Source organism: Eublepharis macularius, chromosome 12, assembly GCF_028583425.1.
Source record: "Eublepharis macularius isolate TG4126 chromosome 12, MPM_Emac_v1.0, whole genome shotgun sequence".
Lineage (NCBI taxonomy): Eukaryota > Metazoa > Chordata > Lepidosauria > Squamata > Eublepharidae > Eublepharis > Eublepharis macularius.
Genome location: NC_072801.1, coordinates 79,407,044 through 79,426,844, shown reverse-complemented (window position 1 = coordinate 79,426,844; position 19,801 = coordinate 79,407,044). Strand labels below are relative to the sequence as shown.

The window sequence follows — 19,801 nt, the reverse complement described above, 5'->3', positions numbered from 1 at the left end:
TTTTAGCCCCTTGCTTCGCGTCCTACCCTCTGCTGCCAACTGGAACAGCTCCTTGCCCTCCTCCAAATGACAGCCTTTCATATATTTAAAGAGAGCAATCATGTCCCCCCTCAACCTCCTCTTCTCCAAACTAAACATTCCCAAGGCCCTCAGCCTTTCCTCGTAGGGCTCAGTCTCCAGACCCCTGATCATCCTTGTCACTCTCCTCTGCATCCTCTCGATTTTGTCCACATCCTTTTTGAAGTGAGGCCTCCAGAACTGCACACAATACTCCAGGTGTGGCCTGACCAAGGCAGTATAGAGAGGGGCTATGACCTCCTGCGATTTTGATGCTATGGCCCCTTTGATACAACCCAGGCTTGAATTAGCCTTTTTTTGCCACCGCACCACACTGACTGCTCATATTTAGTTTACAGTCCACTCTTACCCCAAGATCCCTTCCACATATACTACTGCCCAGAAGTGTATCCCCCATCCAGTATTTGTGCTTCCCATTTTTTTGGCCCAGATGTAATACTGTGCACTTGTCTTTGTTGAATTGCATCCTATTCACAGCTGCCCACTTCTCCAGAGTATTCAGGTCTTGTTGAATTTTAATTCTATCTTCTTGGGTGTTTGCTACTCCTCCCAATTTGGTATCATCAGCAGATTTAATGAGCAGCCCTTCCACTCCTTCATCCAGATCATTGATAAAAATATTGAAAAGTACTGGGCCCAAAACCGAGCCCTGCGGCACCCCACTGGACACCTCCCTCCAATCTGATGAAACGCCGTTGACCACCACTCTTTGAGTGCGGTCCTCCAACCAGTTCCCTATCCACCGAACTGTCCTATAGTCCACTCCACAGTCTTCCAGTTTGCCCATCAGAATGTCATGGGGGACCTTATCAAAAGCTTTAATGAAATCCAGATAAATCACATCTTCTTTCACCGTACTCATTCATGTACACTAGTTTATTCAAACAGGCTCTGGGGCCAGCCTACAGACACCTATGGTCCTCTGCTTGGATGGGAGGGGGCATAGATGGAGGAAGCAGAGTGGAGGAGCGGGGAAGAAACAGGTGTGGAGACACGTTGGGGGGCATGAGGGAAGGACATGAAGGCCCAGCGAAAGCAGCCTCGAGAGTCCTCGTTTTAGACTTCGTGCAACTGACATTTTTAAATTGGCAACCTGAGCATTTAATTAGTCGAGGCGAGAGCAGCCACACACTGAACAGGAGACAATGCTCCGTTCCCCGGCCCTGGGCTGCCCTTTTCATGCGCTAATATGTGAGGCACGAGTCTGCAGCATTTGGCCTCCGCACTCCTGCACCAGAGGCTTGAGGGCAACACAACGGTTTCCATGGGTGCATCTCCTGCAGCGGCTCAGGGCCTTCCCCCGCAGAAATGCCTGGAAGGTTGCAAAGGACCCAGGCGGTCATGGAACACCGCATGATGTAGGTAGCTTCTATGTGCCTCTGTGTGCACCTTTGCACATCTAGCCTGGTGCACGTGCCCCCTTCCTATGGGCATGGTCTATTCTCCCCGGGGCTTTCCAGCTACCCTTGTGCGCACTCTGCACATTCACCGTATCGACACATGCCCTTTTCACATGTGCGCACATATGCATGTGCGCACACACAGCCTGACCCCTTAAGCACCGTTCACTTCCTGAGACTCTGGCACACGGCTGTTCACATGCCTTTGCAGTCACACACTCCTCTGAAGTGTAGTCAGTCACACTTGTGCCAGCTCACACTGCCCTATTTCCCCTCTCACCCCCCCCCTACACACACGCTCTGGTCTTGTGGTCATGGAAGGAAACTCTTGGGGGGTGTTCCGAATGCCGCCTCTTTCTCTCTTGGGCACTCACTCCATGGCAAGCCCTGGACGGAACCGGAATCTGCAAGGACAAACGGAAAGCCCCCCCCGCCCCCAGTCAAGAGTAATTCAGTGACATCATCAAATCATTAAAGCCCGGCCCCCACGTCGCCCGGAGTTTGCTGCAAACGATCAAAACCTGGTGCTAATCAAGGGGCGGCGAGCCATGGACACCACTCACAGCGCAGTCCCAAGGAGAGTTACTCCAGGCTAAGATCATTAATTTCCATGGGCTTAGGCTGGAGTAACGCTCCTTGGGACTGCAGTGGAAAGCAGCCTCCTGCAGATTCAGCCCCCCCCCCCCGCCCCCCATCTCTCTCGGGGCCGTTCTTGCCTCCTTTGACGGGCAGTGCTTCTCCAGGGTCTCAGGTGGAGGTCTTTCATGCCACCTGCTTGCTCCTTCCTTTAACTGGAGATCAAACCTGGGACCTCCAACTCTACCTTCGAGTCAAAGGCCCTCCTCAGTTTCAGCCAAATTTATGGTCCATCAATGGCTGCCAGCCACCAATACTAAATGTGCACCTGTGAGTGCCGGCGGCTGCGGGGTGGCTTTGGTGTCTGCATCCTTCTGGGGACCAGAGTCCAGGAGGCAGGACTGCAGAGACCCCTCGTGTGAAGCCGCGGGGCTGCAATGATGTTCTTAGGACTTTGCTACGCCATAAATGGATGCCTTGTAGGGATTCCATCCGGTGAAGGGACCTCCGTTCTCTCTCCCCCTACTTTCTCCCCCCATCCTGCGCTCCCCCTTCACCATCTCCAGGCACAAAAGCGGCCCCTCACATCCCCGTTTATGTCACTTACTCAAGGGCACATGTGACCACACCCAAAAAGAGACAGGAGCCGGAGATGGTGCTCAGCAGCGTGACTGCCTTCTGTAGATCAAGGCGCTCTGTGAGGAAGAAGATTAGCGTCTGGTCCAGTCACCTGCGACGAAGTCCTCATGGAAGACAGGCAGACTGGCAAGAGACTTTGACAGAGGTGCCATGCTGGGAACTCATCTCCCAGAAGGGCACAGTCCTGGCACGGACAAAGGACCTGGCGCCAGGGACCTCCCATTCACCCGACTTGAAGTGGCCCCTTCAGAGAAATGTGTGTGTGCAGGTGGCTACGTGTGCCTCTCCCCCCAAGCAAACAGCCTTCTGGGAAACCCGTTTCAGACAGAATCAAAGAATCACAGGGTTGGAAGGGACCTCTAGGGTCATCTAGTCCAAACCCCTGCAAAATGCAGGAAATTCCCAAATACCTCCCTCCCCCCAAATACAAACAAGCATTACTCCATGCCCAGAAGATGGCAAAACCCCACCAGGATCCCTAGCGAAACTGGCCTGGGGGAAATTGCTACCTGGCCCCAAGGTGGCAACCGGCCTTACTCTGGGCATGTAAGAAGGGGCATTGCAGGAAGGGGCCAGGGTCAGGCAGCCCCCCACCTGGGTAGCAGGTCTTCATATCCCAGCAGGCCGTATCCTCCATTCGGCAGGAAGAGCAGTTGACCACTGGAGCTGAGCCATCTGCAAATGGCGGGGGGGGGGAGGGTTAGGAATTGGAGCACCCCGAGATGGCTCAGCCCCCCACCCCATCTCTGGCACAGCAGCCCCCAAGGCAGGAAAGTCACCGCCCACTCGGTGCGCCCTGCTAGGATGGTTATTGGCCTCGTCTGCTGACCCTTTGCTGCCCTGCCAGGTTTATATTTCCACAGGTATTTGAAGCCCCGACAGTGGCCACGGAAGAAGTGAGCCTAAAGGGAGGGTGGGACTCTTACACATTCTGGGGCCCCGTCCCCTTCCCCAGCACTTACGGCAAGCTGGAGGGCACAAAGCTAGAAGAGAAGAAAACAAAGTCGTTACTAGACTCGCCCAACGTCCTTTACCAGCTCACCACTGAGGAGCACCATGGTGAAGATGGGGCCCCAATCCAACGGACTGAGGTTTCTAGGATAACATTTTAGGAGAACTGTTCCTGCCCTTTCCCCAAGGGGGAAGTCAGCCTTCCTTTCTCTATTTTTTGACCTCCCCATAGCAGCGGGGGGGGGGCAACCTGGCTAACTACGCTTTGACTCCTTCTCCCCCAATCCCAGATGTGTAGGAAAGAAAGGCCCTCTGCACATGCGCAGGGGCACTCTCCTTTATAAACGGGACACATGTTCCAAGAAGCCCTGTGGCTTAGTCCCACACCAAATTAAGATCCAGAGGAGTTAGCCATGTTAGTCTGTAGTCACAAAATAGTAGAGTCCAGTAGCACCTTAAAGACTAACCAACTTTCCTGTAGCATAAGCTTTCGAGAACCACAGCTCTCTTCATCAGATGCATCTCATCTGATGAAGAGAGCTGTGGTTCCTGAAAGCTTATGCTACAATAAAGTTGATTAGTTTCAAAGATGCTACTGGACACCAAATTAAGTAAGCCCTGATTAGATTTGTGTGGCCCGTCATACCGTCTCTGCTCTGCTCTGGCATCTTCACTTTGTGAAGCCAGTCCCAAAACTTTGGAAACTCTTCCAGGCTTTGGTTTATTTCTGAAAACGGGAAAACAATGTCATTGTCACCGGTTTCTGGAATGGCCCTTTCCCTCTCCCATCCGTGTTCAAACTCTCTCAGTCCGCAGATCAGCCCCTACAATTGCAGGAACCCAAACTGACTCACCAATAACACGGAAGACGCGGTGGGTTTTTTCCAGAATCAAATCCAAGGAAAGCTCGTCTGCAGACCAAGAGATGGAGGGGAACAAAAAGGGAGACCTCAGAAGCCAAAGAGAGCCAGGACAGTGAAGGGGATGAGGAGCTGGCTTTGCCTGGGTGAGATGCTTCGGATCCTCGCTTCCCCATGAAGCTCCGGAGATGAACTTGGGCCAGACTCCCTGTTTTCATCACACCCACCAGCCCCTTCTCCCCCATTCCCTTCCCAGAGAACCCAGGCCTCCTGACTGGAACTACCTAAAGCAAAGCCTTGAAAGGATTTCCTTCCCCAGGGGTAACTGGTACAGTTCTGCCGGCTGTAACGTTTTCGGTACTGAGCACAGAGATGGGCAAAACGGCTCTTCAGGTTCTTGAATTGTGGGTGGCAAGGGAGGCACCCATCGGCACCCAGGCATCCGCTGGCCAGGAGTAGAAGCAGGAGGGTGGCAGCAGCTGGAGCTGGGGGTGTCCGAGGGGTGGGCCAGAGGACCCCTTGAGTGGCGACTGCTGCAGAGGCCATGGAACGGCTGCCAGCTCTTTAGCACCCAGCAAGCAGAGGGCGTGGCCTCTGGAACATTCTAGAGCCCACTTCTCATTCCACCAGGTTCTAAGTGACCCCCCCCCCCCAGGCAATGGCCCTGCAGCCCCAAGGTTCTGTTCTTAAAGGGGCATTCTATGTTGCTCAGGCTAATCGTGGCAGATCATCTCGTGGTCTCCTGTCTGAAGAAGGGAGCTTTGATTCTCAAAAGCTTACACTCTGAAAATCTTGTTGGTCTCTGCATTACCGCAGGACCAAAATCCTCCTGTTCAGGCAGGAGCTGATACTGCAGCAGCATCATAGTTATGAAATAGTAAAGAGTCCAGTAGCACCTTTAAGACTAACCAACATTATTGTAGCATAAGCTTTCAAGAACTACAGTTCTCTTTGTGAGATGCATTGTCAGGTGCATCTGACAAAGAGAGCTGTGGTTCTCAAAATCTTATGCTACAATAAAGTTGGTTAGTCTTAAAGGTGCTACTGGACTCTTTACTGTTTTGCAACTACAGACTAACACAGCTAACTCCTCTGGATCTATGATCATAGTTATGGATCCTTGCAATTCACTTGGTGTCTCCTTGGGCAGCATTCAGAGGTTAGACGACAACCTGGCTCTTTTGTGGGGCTTCTGAGCAAGTCCCTCGCTGAATAGTTCGGCGTTTGAAATTCAAGGACGGCAGTCAGCCAAGCTCTGTGTGCAGGTTTTATATTTGGCATGTTTTTGTGTGTTGGCTTTACATTTTTCAGTAAGCCATTTTGAGATGCAAAGAAAGCAGTATAAAATATTTTAATTGATTGATCATTAATCAAAGGAGCCCAAACATCGCATGCAGTTTTCGGAATTGAAGAGTGACATTTTTTAAAAAATCACAACCGTTCAAAACTGGGCAGATTTTAAAATTAATGAACAATGACATAAGAATATCCGAAGTTTCTTCTTAGTTCCTAAATGTGTTTCAGTCCTCATCAGAACACAATGCGTTCTGCATGGCACACCTGCAATATCCTGTCCCCCTCTGTGTCAGGAAGGAGGAGGCACACAGATTCTTCCTAGAAATCTTTGATATTCAGAGGTGTGCACAATTTTTAAAAAATACCCGACTTTAAGCTCTTCGAAAACTGAAATGCTCAGTAAAAGGGTTACAACTGTTTGGGGAAGGAGACCCTCAGAATCACCCCCCCACACCCACCCCAGGTCCTGCTCCCCGTTGGAACCACAAGGCCGGTGGGCTCGGCTCAGGTCCAGCCATCCACAGCTGGGAGGGAATTGGCACACCGCCTGCCCAGTGCAAGCCCCTGGGTAACATCCCAGCTGGCAACGGTGCACGGCCAGGAAGGGGTGGGGGTACCTTGCTTGAGGTAATAACATAGTCTTGAGTATCGCCGTGTTCACACAGGAGACATGAGAATTGTGTTTGGGGCAGTAAAAGATGTTTGTTTCCATGCAAGTTAATGATTACCAGAACAGGGCCGCGTTGTGTAAAAGAAGCCTGAACTCAACTCACTCCTACGCGGAACAGATGCTGTTCTCTTACCTCAAGCCAAACCGCTGATCCCTCTGGCTCAGCCGGGTCTCCTCTGACAACCAGCCATTTTTACAGGCAGAGGCAGGCCTTGGCTGGGGATTATTTACATGGAGGTACCGGGCACTGAAAAGAAATATACTCTGCATATGCTCCGGAGCAAGTACTATTTCACACATTGAAACACACAATGAAAATGCCTTCTGGTGTTCAGCTAGTCTGGCAGCCGGCCGCACCTTTCAATGCCGTTCTGGAATTTGACCAGAATCTGTTCTCCCTCCACCCAGAGAGAGAGATGCCCCTCCCTTCTCATAGTGACCACAGGGAGGGAGGGAGGAGCCGACTGCAACCAAAGGTCAGTGTGCTTTTGTGCATGGAAGGGGAGCATGTGACCGTGACAAACCGGGCAAGCCTGTGCCTACGCAGAGATCCCACAACAGCAGAAGCCTTCAAAGAGAGCTTAGGCCGGGGATCCTGGATTAAGGCCCAGGCTCAGCCTCCGAGGGCAAACACAACCAGCTGACAAGGGCAAGGGGCAGAGTGCCTAGAAGAAGCCTTTGGCCCTCCCCTCCTCCCCTCGCTGTGGCTCACCAAACCACACAAACACACCTATGGGAGGGAGGGCCGCATACAAGGTTTGGAGGGGGGCATGAGATCAGCAGTGTCACATATCCCCTAAAGCCTTGGGGCGAGAGACACAAATGCCCACTTGTGTGGGTTTCCACAAGGCACAGGAAGAGGGAGCACTGTGTCCCTGCTCAAACGTCACACATGGGGTGTGTGTGTGTGCATAAAAGTCTATGCTGGCGCACATGTATCTGGGTGTCTTTGTGCTCTAGAGAGTGCCCTCTACTGGTCAGCTGGAAGGCCTGCAAGTCGACCCCAAGAAGAGAATATTATCAGACCAGAAGCCAGAGCCGCCCATCGAATGCAGGGCAGCTTCTCCCGCTGAGCCTCCCAAGTGACTGAGAAGGGTGCCTGTGCACCACAGGGACTCAGCTTGCTCCCACCCCTGGGTGGCAGGGGAGATGACTAGCATCCCCTCCTGTGCCCACCCTGCTGCCAGCCAGGTACCAACTGATGCATGAGAAAAAAATGGGCAACACAATCCCCGGAGCTGGCCCTTCCCTCAACAGAGTGTCTGGTTACCTTGCGCACTTTGGCTGCTGCTTCCCAGGAGACCACGAGCAGGGCAAGGAGGTTCTAGCCCACCTAGAGTCTGACCCTGCCAGATTCAAGGGCCGCACGCACACGCACACACCCCGCCTGGGAATTCCAACTAGGAACAGGAAATGCATCTGAATAGCTTAGCTTTTTATAGGGCATAGCTTTCAAGTGATGCGTAGCATATGCAGGAGAGGTGTTTACCAAAAATATTAAAAGCGCCATAAAGCTGCTTTTGCCCAGCCCTTGGTCTTGCCTACCATAAGTAAAAACTCACGAATGGATTGGGGCGTCTTGCGTGTTTATACCCACTCTCATGCCAGGCTTGCTGCACTGGATTGTATTGACAGTCTTCTCTTCTCACCCGCCCCCCACCCACACACCCATTCAGCTCACACAAGACACAGCAAGCCAGATGGTCTCCTCCACTCCCTCAAACAAACCCCACATGAGAAGCAAAGTAGGTGCAAACCCCACAAGCTTTATTAGGCAGCACCTGCTCAGCCCACCTCACAAGGGCAGTGGGGCTGATTGTGTTGCAGAATCTCCCCTCCCAACACACACACACACACACACACACTCTCTCACACACACATCCCATGGAAGTACAAAAGAAATTCCTTTAGCAATGTCCTCCACAGGTGGGTTGAGGTCAGGGATGCCACACAAGGGGTGCGGCATGATCAAGAGTGGTAGCTAGAAATCTTTTATGGGAGTCACCTTTATTTCTTTGCCGTGTTCCTGTGCTCTTAACCGCAAGGCGAGCGTCAATCCTGCATCCAAAATCACCCTCTCTCCTACATACTGGAAACCTACCTGCTGAATTTCGGCCTGCAGTTCCCAGAAGGGGAGCTACATTCGCCTGTTTCAGCAAAGAGGGCCTTTTACAGAATAACACATTTAGTGTGGCCAAAGCTGTTTGCGGTTGCTAAGGGCACAGCGCAAACGAACAGCGCCGGCTCTGCTTGTTCCGCCCCTCCAGAGAGAGCTGCCCACATCCCCACCTAGCCAGATGTAGAGAAAAGGGGGCCAGGAGAACAGCAGCCCGCCGAGAAAAGCACAGAAGAAACGGGACACACGTGGCAGTGCGAAAAGAGTTTAATCATCAGCTCCCCCCCCCCCCCACCTCCGAACTGGGAAGAAATCTTCCCCATTGTAGTTGTGCACAAAGCCCAGAAACGTTCGGAGGTCCCACCCAGTCTTCCAGCAATGCAGTTCTTAGGGTCACTTCGTTCAAAGCCACAGGGCGGTTAAACCAACTCCCAAGATGCCGCCTACAGGATAATTACTCTAGAGCAGACCTATGAAAGTCAATGAACGACCTTCAAGTAGTCAGCCCCCAAGGACAGGCCCACAGACACACTCCGGCCCCTTTGTGACAGCAGGGGGCTTCTCCCCTGTCCTCAGCCGCTGCCCTTGGCACACATCCATCTGCCCGGACTCCCGTGCAGTCAGCTCCACCGCCCGGGGCAGGGGTCTTCACTGCTGGAATCCTGGTCACTCAGGCAACAGCGGGAGGCGGGACGGCCAGGTGGGGGGACCCAGAGACCAAGCCCAGCTGCTTCACCGCAAAAGCAAGGGCCCCGGAGACAGAGGCTGATTCTGAAAGAGAAGGAGAAGCCGGGTAGGAGCCGGTCGGAGCTGCTGAACCCCCCCCCCCCCCAGCAGAGGCCCCAAACAAAAGCCGGCATTCTAGCCGACAGGCCCCCAGGACAATGCCTCGTCTGTCAGCGAGGAGGACACAGAGGACCTCTTGCCAAGCGTACCACTCCCCCCCCCCGCCCCGGAGCAACTCCTGCTCCTGTTCCCTCCCTTTAAGCCACACATTCACTTCAGCATACGCCCCCCCACCCCCTGCAATGACCCCACTGCCTTGGGGCAAACACAATGTAAGATACATGGACTCTAGAGGCACTCTGTGTGCGGCGTGGGGTGGACTCTGATGGGGGGGGCTGCCCTGCTCCCTGAGGGCTTCACACACCTTTCTTCTCCTTGCCTGGCCCCATCCGGGGTGGGAATCAAGGTGTTATGCACCCCCCCTCACCACGGACAGAGGTTGACACTGAAGTGTCCAGAGTCCTGCCATTGCAGACTTCGAAAGCCATTTTTTTCTCCTCACGTTCGAAAGGGTGGGCACCAACCACACCTCGATCCCACTCTGGTGTCGCTGGCGGGGCCCTGAGCCAGACTGGGCCCTCTTTCGACACACGACTGGCCCATCAACCCCACCTTCCCCCTCGCTCCCAGAGGGACCCCCCGCCTCCTCTTTGCAGGGCCACTGGCTGGGCTCTGAAGGCGGATACCTGTTGTTTTCTGTGCCACCAATACTGGCGATAAATCCAGAGGAGTCAGCTGTGTTCGTCTGTACTTGCAGAATAGTAAAGAGTCCAGTAGAACCTCCAAGACCAACCAACTTTATTGTAGCATAAGCTTTTCAGAACCACAGCTCTCTTCATCAGATGCATCTGACGAAGAGCTGCGGTTCTCAACAGCTTATGCGACAATAAAGTTGACTGGTCTGAAAGGTGCTGCTGGACTCTACGACAATACTGGGGAGTGACCAAAGCCCTGAAGGCGCATCGACACCCTGAGCACTGCACAGCCCCCAGGAGTCCTTTGGGCGGTGCAGACAGAGAATCAGACCTCCTTCCCACACAAGGGACCCCCTCTCAGTTCGGCTCAGGCTTCTCCTTGCCTTGCTCAAGCCATGCCGACACACCCAGCTCTTCTTGCTGGGGCCATGTTCCAATTCCAGGAGGGGATGCTCTCCTTCCGAGGGTCTCAGGCAAGGGGGCCAGTTGGGCTGCATGACAGGCAATGCTCAAACCCTAGCAGCACCGCTCCTGTGCCAGCCGTCAACTGGAGTCCCAGAAACCCATTTCTAACACCCTGGGGAATGTGACATAACAACAGGGAAGAACTGCCCACATGCGAAGTTCCTGTCCCTCATCGGTGAACACGAGTGGCTACCCAAACTCCCCAGGGACCTGACGGCAGGGCTTCCAGGGGTATAACCTCCAGGTGTGTCTGGGCCCCAGCACCTCTCGCTTTCAACATTAAGTCCCCAAATTGTCCAACTGGAATGTACTGCTTCTTTCATTTCTCACATGGTTACTACAATAATGGTCCAAACGGAGTTAAAAGTTGCAAACATCTCACTATTAAAAACAGACTAGAAAGCCAACACAACCAGTAGCCTTTGATTTGGTTCCGGGTTCCAAACCCACGTAAATCGAGGGTTGCCTTAAGTCCCTCCCTCCCTCTCTCTCAGCCTCATTTTCTCCCATAAGTAGCAGGGATGGAAAATCCAAGACGCCCTAAAGATTTTCCCATTGGCACTCAGGATTTAGAAACAGCTTCCCAGCCTCCAGCGTAATTTACCTTACTACATAATTGTTACATGTTTTCAACAGAAAAAATTCTGCAACGCTTCTAATAAACTTCACAGGAAGGATTAGTCATCAGTCTTCATAACAAATCAATCAATGGGTGTTTCAAAGGCAACACGTGTTCCAAGATGAGAATCTTCGTTACCTTTGCTGTGACCCTGTTAACTGATCTCAACTTTTGGGCACAGATTACACCGTTGTTGAGTTCAGAATAGAACCCTGAACTGTTTAGGGTTGCCGTGGCACCCACCTCAAAAGCCTCCCCTGCTCCATCACATGTCCCCCCCCCCCAATCTTCCTTACCATCTCATTTCCATTCAGGCAGAGCTGACCATGGCACGGCGCTGCTCCACCCGAGATGTCGGCAGAAATATTCAATGCCGCACGAATCGCAGGGAACGAGCACCGAGAATATCTGCTGGGTCCGGAAAGACCGAATCCACCCGGAAGCCTTGCGCCAGCGCTACCTTCAACACCTCCTCCAGGAATTCATTGGCCGTCCTGACCTCCCTCCCACCCACTTGCAGTGGACACAACTTCTGCTTCACATACTCTGCTGGTGGCAGCTCGTTTGGGCGGGGAGCCCACTCCAAGCAGAGATGGTGGCACGCTTTCGTTCCGGGCTGGGACAGTCCCAAAGAGTTGTCCGGTCCCTCATCAGCCATTTCCACATCCTCATCAGCAGAATCGTACGGGCAAATTCTCCGTTCGCCATTGGTCCTGAAACCGTCTCCTTGTCTTTTCCAGCTTCTGGATTCTCTGCTGGCAGTCATGGAATTCCAACTCACACCATTTCGAGATTCTCTCGCTGTACGATCGGAATCATCTGGCTGGCCGAGGAAGCCCTGAGATTCCGTCTCCCCTTTGGAGTGGTCAACCCACCTTTCATAACAGCCCTCTTCAAGCTCTCCGTTGGTGTGATCCAATTGGCCCAGGCGTCTTCGCAACATGGCAAGAAAGTGTTGGTCAGTGCAGAAGACATTGGCTGTGAAGATCTGAAGGGAGCATGTGCAGAGTTCATAGTTTTGTGGTCTGCGGCGTACATTGAAGTGCAGCAACCGTTCACGCAAGTCCACATCGGCATGGAGCACCGCATTGGCTCTCTGGCGGCGGCGCTCGGCTTCCACGTGGTGCAGCGCTTCGAGAAGCGGGCGGATCTGATAGAAATCCGCCTCTACACGCAAGAGAGAGAGCTCAGTGTACCCCTCTGGCAGGTCCAGCCGGCCAAAGCGAAGGAAGTTGAGGATGTGGCGGAACGTCTTGCCGTCGCGGTCTATGAAATAGTTCCCGCTGCTATCAGTAAGGGCCGGGCGAGGGCCGCGAAACATGGCGCCCAGCATAGAGTCCGGAAACCGCGTCAGGGTCTCAAAAGTCGTGCTGTAGAATTTACCGCCAACATTCAAGGTGATCGGCCCACCGGCCCGACTCGCAGGCTCACAGGTGCCTGGCATCACTGGGAAGAAATCTTTGCTCCCTTCTTCAGCCTAGAGTATTGCTGCAGAAGGGGAACAGAATGAGGGTTCCTGAGTTAGGACCAGGACTACCCTAAGAACAGAAAACGGGACACACACCCACACACGCCCCGGGGGGAGGGGGTCCTTCTGGCAGGAAACAGGCGCCCACCTTGGGCAAGACAGTTAAGGGGTGAGGGAAGAGACCCCCCGTTTGGACCAGATCCCCAGGGGGACCAGCGAAGCTGGGGAGGGGGAGGGGGAGGGGGAGGGGGCACACCCACCCGCATGAGATGGCAGAGCCCGGCACCGAGGGAAGTGGGGGGGGGCACCAGTGTGAGCAGAGAAAGATGCCAGGCTGCCAATAGCGCGGGGCGAGGGGGCGCAGAAAGCTGGGAAACGCCCGCAACGCGGGGCCGCGGGGATCGGGGCCGCGGCTGCGGGGCGGGCGGCGCTCCCTTGAGGCCAGCAACTGCGGGCGGGCGGGGGCGATACCTCGGCGGGGGCGTCTCCGGGCTGCGAAGAGGCGGCGCGGCTCCCCCGCCACCGGCGCGCCGCAGGAAGTGAGAGCTGCGCGCGGCTCGGCGCCGGCCCCCTTTATAGGGGAGGGACCGGCAGGCCGGCCGGGGCGGGCACAGGCGCTCTCCGCCCCGGCTGGGCTGGGCTGGCCTCAGCGCCCGGGCCGCCGCCCTGCTCCGCCCCGCCGAAGGCGCCCAGGCGCCTCCCCGGGCGGCAAACAAGCCCCGCTTCGCAGCCCCGCCCGAGCCGAGGCGCCCGCGGCGCACGGGCCAAGGGGCAGCCCGGAGGGCGAGCGTTCCCGCGGGGCGCTGCTTGCGGGGGCTCGAGGCGGGTCCCGGAGCGGGCGCGGCGGGCCGGCCGGTCGGAGGCGTGCTGGGCATGAGGCGGGCGGGCTGGGCCCCGCGATGGAAGGCCGACGGGGCGGAACGAGGCCTCGGGGGAGCGGCCCGACCCGGAGGGGTTAGTCTGTAGTAGCAAAAATAGAAAAGAGCCCAGCAGCACCTTTAGGACTAACCAATTTTACTGTAGCATAAGCTTTCGAGAATCACAGCTCTCTTCGTCAGATGCATGGAGGGCAAGAAGAAACTGGTCAGATATACAGGTGGAGAAGGGAGGAGGGAATAGATGCAATCAGTAGCTTCTGATAATGGGATCAGTTCGTTCTGATAATGAGATAACCATTCACAGTCTCTATTCAATCCAAGCCTGACTGAGTCAAATTTACATATGTAAATTTACAAATTTACATATGAATTCCAATTCAGCAGCCTCCCCTTGGATTTTGTTTTTGAAAGGTTTCTGTTGAACTACGGTGACCTTTATGTCCTTGATGGAATGTCCTGGTAGACTGAAGTGTTCTCCCACTGGCTTCTGGATGTTGCCATTTTTAATGTCAGATTTGTGTCCATCAGAAGCCAACTGATCCCATTATCAGAAGCTACTGGTTGCATCTACTATCCCTCCCCTCTCCACCTATATATCTGACCAGTTTCTTCTTACCCTCCATGCATCTGAAGAAGAGAGCTGTGATTCTCGAAAGCTTATGCTACAGTAAAGTTGGTTAGTCTTAAAGGTGCTACTGGACTCTTTTCTATTTTTGCAAAGAAGAAGGGTTCTGATCTCGTTGAGTCTGGATCCTAACCTACTGGGAAGCTTTCTGAGCAAAGCTTCAAGGAAGATCGGCTAGGAGATAAACCCGAGAACAGCTTGTCAGATCCCAGATGAAGCCATTTCTGGCCTGCCAAAAATTCAAGCGGATGAGAATCCAAAACAGACCCCCCCCCCTCCCCGGCCCTCACCGTTTTTCATCCCAGCTTCCCAGCACAGAGGAACAGGCAGCCCTGCCGGAGGAGCCCAGCATCCCCTCTTGGTCCCGCATCCCATCCTGCACAGTGACCAACCAGGTGCCCCAACCTGAGCAGGGCCCTGAGGCCCAATCCCTGCCCCTGTGGTTGCCCCCCCCACACACACACCACACTGGTATTCACAGGTACACTGCCTCTGAACATGGAGGTTCCATTTAGTCATGGTGGCTGATAGCCATCGATGGGCCTTATCCCCTTTTAATGCCAGGTGAGCCAGTGGCCACTTTCTGTGGGCGTAAATTCCACAAGTCAGTAAGTGGTTACTTCCTTTTGTCTGACCTGTATTGGCTTCCCTTGAAAATAGGGACGCTCTTGCAACACCTTTTTTGTTTCCAAGGAGCACACCTTCTGCCCCACCCCATTTACACCACAGGGAAGCCTCCTCTGGGCCTGCCGCACTTCTTGACCCACAAAGACAGTGCAGTATACAGCCGCTCACCTGCTTGCTGGTTTGAAGCCACCTTTCAAAACGCTGCACTGGTGTCTAGTGTGTATCCAACTCCAATTCCACATGCTGGGAGGGCCTTGGGATGCCCCTGCCTTCCCCGGTATGCACCCCATGTGCACAACGGCTCCCGCTTTGTGCAATTCTAGGGTGGGTAGTTTCAGTAGCAGCATCGCCATTGCAAATGGGTTAAGAGAAGAAAGTGGGCCATGCCCTGCTAGGTTGGCCTTTCTGGTTGGCCTTTGTGTGGCTCTGCGGTGGGAAGGCGTTTTATACGGAATGTCATCAAACAGCCTGAACTTTAAATGCCGATGATTTGTTTTTCACAGGAATAGGATGTCAATATTTTCAAATAAATATAAAATAAACCCTGCCTCGACTGGACCAATGCAAAATCCAAACGAGTTTTTGTTCTTTGGGTTCCAGATGTACTTGACAAACTCAGCGGTTCCTGGCACTCCAGAATATGTCGGGTGACGTCTGTGGGCCAAGGAAGGCATTCCTAGCCTGGCGCTTCATTTCACTGGAGGCTGGCACAGAAACAGAGCTATGGGTTCCAAGTGGCGGACACCACATTTTGCTGCCATATTTTATAACAATTGAAACATTTCAGACATCCTGAAAGGCAGCCCCACATAAAACACATTATTAGGGTAATCCAGTCTGGAGGCCGTGGTAGCGTGGATCAGCACGGCGAGGCCTATAGATTCCAAGTAAAGGGCCAGTTTGCAAACAAGCTGTTGCAAAAAGGAGGCGCTCCGAGCAACGGCAGGTGACCTGTTCATCCACTGACAAAGCCAAAAGGCTTTACTGCTCATGCGCACGTCCATGTTTAAGGATGTGCCCAAGACACAAGATACAGCCCCCCCACATGCTAACAATTCCAGAGGGGGGGGCCAGGAGTGCATGCCCCGCTTCCCTTCAAGGTGATTCCCGCAGAGAAGCCACCGTTTAAAACCTGCGGACCTGCAGCCGGCTCACATAAAAGGGCCCTGCACTGCAGGAGACCCTGCTCACTCCTGCCTTCTCTGACTGGCAGCTGCTGTCCAGAATCTCAAGACCCCAGAGCCCTTCCTGCCACCTCCCAAACTGGTCTTTTTTGAACTGGTGATGCTGGGAATTGAACCTAGGAACTTGTACATGCCAAGCAGACGCCCTGCCTTTCAGGTACAGTTCCACTCATACTTAATAGCTGTTTGGTCTTTACTAGGGCTGGTCTCTGGGTGGCACAATGAGGGGCTCAGGCCACCAGCAGTAGGGGGTCACCCCCAGGACCTCCATACCGCTGGCGGGTTCAGGAATTGTGGCTGTTGCAGGGCCTGGTTGTGACACAGGCAGGTGACAAAATACCTGGAACCAGCTCTGAAGTCTTTAGTAGCACCTCCTCTAACTTAAAAGAGGCTTCCTTGAGTCCTCTGATAGTAAAGAGTCCAGTAGCACCTTTAAGACTAACCAACTTTATTTTAGCATGAGCTTTCAAGAACCACAGCTCTCTTTGTCAGATGCATCATCAGCTTTTGAGAACCACAGCTCTCTTTGTCAGATGCATCATCAGCTTTTGAGAACCACAGCTCTCTTCCTCCGATGCAACTTTATTGTAGCATAAGGTTTTGAGAACCACAGCTCTCTTCCTCAGATGCCTGTGACGATGCATCTGATGAAGAGAGCTGAGGTTCTCGAAAGCTTATGCCACAATAAAGTTGGTTAGTCTTAAAGGTACCACTGGACTCTGAGTCTTTACTAGTTTGCAACTACAGACTAACAGGGCTAACTCCTCTGGATCCTCGAGTCCTCTGGGGGCTGCACACATTCCAAGCATTCATGGGATGTGGGATCACAGTCCAAGTCCAACATGCTGAGAACTGTGGCTGGTGTTGCTTTTAAATCAAGATTCTAGCCCTCATTTGGCAGCATAAAGATAGGCTTCAGAGAGGGCAGTCAATGGCCAGAGAAGACCCGCAAGAGGAGCCTCCCAGTTCTGATTCTAGTTCATGGTTCAGTCTGTCTGCAACATCCTCTTGCCATCCCGTGTCCTCCTCCTGGCCTATTTTTGTAGACCAAATTTCTCCTTGTCCTAATTGTGCCTTGCTGAAAACTAAATCGAAACTGCTGTTTGACAGAATTGCAAAGGCGCCGGTTGCCGCACTGCCCGCGGCCTCCTCCCCAAGCTGCATTCCTCTCGCTGTCATTAGACTCAGGAGCTAATTAGCCACCGCCTCTGCACAGCCCCGTTTCCAAGAGGGGAAAGAAAACAAACTGGAATGGGGTGAGATTCTCACACCCACGTGTATACGTTTCCGGTGGCAGGCACGGAGCCCTGCACTGGCATCTTTTGGGGACTGGCTGTAAACTTTCCTCCACCTATACATAGGCGCATTCAATTGCGTGGTTTTTGGGAATTTGCAGCGCACCAAAAACTTGTTCCGGGTAAGAGTTCAGTCGCTCTGAGGGCCTGATGACCCCTGCAGGTTTCCCATTTTACCCATGATAACGTGAAGACCCTCTGGTCCAGTACGCCGCCACACTGCCTGGAGTGGCATGGAGAGGGGGGGGGCAGTGTTCCTGGCCGTCACATCGTGGACACACACTGCTGCTGGTCAGGGCTAAGGCAACCAACCTCCTGGGGTGACAAAATCTCCTGTGTGCACTTTGCCCTCAAGAAGCAAATCCCTTGGCCAAGTTCTTCCATCTCTGGCTCTGAAATTCACAAAGTCACTGACTTCCTTTCCTTTCTTTAGAAGCAGAGGCGTTAGGTGACTTTGGGTCAGTCACAGCTCTCTCAGAGCTCTCTCAGCCCCACCCACCTCACAGGGTGATTGTTGTGGGGATAATAATGACATACTTTGTAAACCGCCCTTAGTGGCCATTAAGTTGTCCTGAAGGGCAGTATATAAATCAAATATTATTATTATTATTAGCCGTGTTAGTTTGTAGTTGCAAAATAGTAAAGAGTCCGGTAGCACCTTTAAGACTAACCAACTTTATTGTAGCATCGGCTTTCGAGAACAACTTTCGAAAGCCGATGCTACAATAAAGTTGGTTAGTCTTAAAGGTGCTACCGGACTCTTTACTATTTCTTTAGAAGCTCATTGATTAACAAATCTTGAGCAGCCGAAGGTCCTTGTTCACTGTTTTTTGGACTCAAGGGATAGAAGGACTGAAACAAATTTTGTTACCACCAAAGTAATCTTAGGTTGTTATCTTTAAGCAGATGAAACTGTTTCCAAGATGTAGGAGAGTGATTGATCAATAATAAGTGGCTTAATATTACCGTCTCTGATATTCTCATACAAACATATTCTCGTACAAGCAGGACATATAAAGATGTCTCAGTCCTATTAAGACCACAAGGGCAGATTCTAAAACCCGCTTCTGAGAAGACTTGGGGGTGTGCAAGCCACGGCTCTCCATCTTCCCTTGCAAGGCAGGTCAAATGCAGTCTCTGTTCACCCCCGGACAACCCAAATGTTGGGCTCCCTGTCTTGTTTTGCCTTTGGGGGGGAATTTGGAAGGGGCAACAAGAGTTGCCATTTCCAGCTCTTCCCGCAGGAACTCTCACAGCTGAGGGATGAAAACGCAACAACTGACACACAACCACCTTGCAATTCAGAAGGACAATCCCACATTGCAGGCCGAAAGAGGAGCCAGCGAGTGGGTTTGTGGCAGGAGTGAGACTCGAATCCGGCAGCCCCTTCTCCGCTCCCCACAACTCGAGTTCCCGTGGCAGGCAGCCCACTGCACTGAGAATACGTTCCGGGGCTGGGGGCTGGCTGGAAACCAGGAGTGGCCGGAGCCAGTGGAGCCACGCGGCATGCATGGGGCTGCTGGGCCCACGGGACTTAGTTGGCCGCTGGTCACCAGCAGCTCGCCAGGAACCGTCCCAGTCAGTTCAAGAACCAGCCTGCCCGTATGGAAAACTCGTCCAGTCTGACACGTGGGTGGCTTTTCGTGTTTGGTTTTCAGTGCAGGCTTTTCCTACTGTCTTGTGATCAGAAAGTTCTGTTGGGTTGACCCTGATGCTTTTATGGGATTGGTTACGGGCATGATACCGTTCATAAGTTACTTTGATTTTCTTTATCCTTCTGGAAATTGGCCAAATAAATCCAACCCTGAAGATGGGACAAGGAGAGGCCTCCCCAGCTGCTCCTCTGCTGTCCTCCGCTCCGCCTCCTTCCTGCCAGGACTGCTGACAGCTCAGCCGGGACAAGGGCGGGGAGGCTTCGGGAGGCCTTTGCCAACCTGCTACACTGGCTGGGCTTCTCCAACTCACCCACTGAGAACCAGGTGAGCCCAGAGGGAGGGAGGGAGGGTGCTGGCCCTGGCTAAGAAAAGGCCCGTCATCATTTGCCACCAGACCTAATTTGCAACCTCAACCCAAGGGCACGCATCCTGCCCCGGGACTGGGCGGCTGCTCCTGAACCTCCGAGTAAGTCCTGATTAATCGCTGAGAAATGGGTGGTGTTCTGCACGTGCTCAGTGGCACACTTCTCCAGCAAACGCAGTGACGAAAAGCAGAGGACGCAGCCCCGGCGTCTCCCTCCTTCCCTGCTCACTGGAAAAGCAAGCTCATCGTTACCTTACACATTGTCCCTCCGCTGCTTTGCAACACTCCTCCCACCTTCTGACTGGGTAGGGAGACTCGGATCTCCATTCCTACTCATACCTGGCAAAGGGCGCTCTGACTCTCCAAAGCCGGGAAACTCTTGTTGGTCTTCAAGGCGCTCCTCCTGGATGCAAAGCTTGCTCACCTACCGCAGCTCAACACGGCTACCCACCTGAAAGACGACCTTGCCCCAGCCCACGCACCCACCCACCCGTTCTCTTTGTGCTCTCCCTTTTGTGTCCTAGTCTTTGAAAAGGCAAAATCGTGACCCAAAA

General features: G+C 53.3%; 2 protein-coding genes across 3 annotated transcripts; both read right to left on the bottom strand.

The window, feature by feature from the left end:
* Positions 1 to 980: 980 nt before the first annotated feature.
* TMEM95 (transmembrane protein 95) lies at positions 981 to 5,050 on the bottom strand. The gene is made up of 7 exons (XM_054994553.1): positions 4,837 to 5,050; positions 4,499 to 4,555; positions 4,291 to 4,371; positions 3,656 to 3,676; positions 3,288 to 3,368; positions 2,662 to 2,749; positions 981 to 1,882 (listed from the first exon to the last, which is right to left on the bottom strand). Exons 1-7 carry the CDS (start codon positions 5,048 to 5,050, stop codon positions 1,849 to 1,851), a joined length of 576 nt encoding a protein of 191 aa, XP_054850528.1. The 3' UTR covers positions 981 to 1,848.
* A 3,804-nt stretch (positions 5,051 to 8,854) lies between these two features.
* On the bottom strand, positions 8,855 to 13,152 carry KCTD11 (potassium channel tetramerization domain containing 11). Of its 2 annotated transcripts, none has more exons than XM_054995181.1 (3): positions 13,091 to 13,152; positions 11,697 to 12,639; positions 8,855 to 9,357 (listed from the first exon to the last, which is right to left on the bottom strand). In XM_054995181.1, the coding sequence occupies exons 2-3, from the start codon at positions 12,593 to 12,595 to the stop codon at positions 9,207 to 9,209; spliced, it is 1,050 nt and encodes a 349-aa protein (XP_054851156.1). In that variant the 5' UTR covers positions 12,596 to 12,639; positions 13,091 to 13,152; the 3' UTR covers positions 8,855 to 9,206. The 2 variants fall into 2 exon arrangements, with proteins under 2 accessions (XP_054851156.1, XP_054851154.1); XM_054995179.1 differs by having other exon boundaries at positions 9,269 to 9,357; positions 11,448 to 12,639.
* Positions 13,153 to 19,801: the final 6,649 nt, after the last annotated feature.

Coding starts and splice junctions, on each gene's coding strand:
- TMEM95 (XM_054994553.1), bottom strand. CDS start 5,050: ATGGCCTCTGCAGCAGTCGCCACTCAAGGGGTCCTCTGGCCCACCCCT. Junction 2,750..3,287: donor TATGAAGACCTGCTACCCAG/GTGGGGGGCTGC, acceptor TCTTCCTCACAG/AGCGCCTTGATCTACAGAAG. Junction 1,883..2,661: donor GTGGTCACATGTGCCCTTGA/GTAAGTGACATA, acceptor TTGTCCTTGCAG/ATTCCGGTTCCGTCCAGGGC.
- KCTD11 (XM_054995179.1), bottom strand. CDS start 12,595: ATGCCAGGCACCTGTGAGCCTGCGAGTCGGGCCGGTGGGCCGATCACC.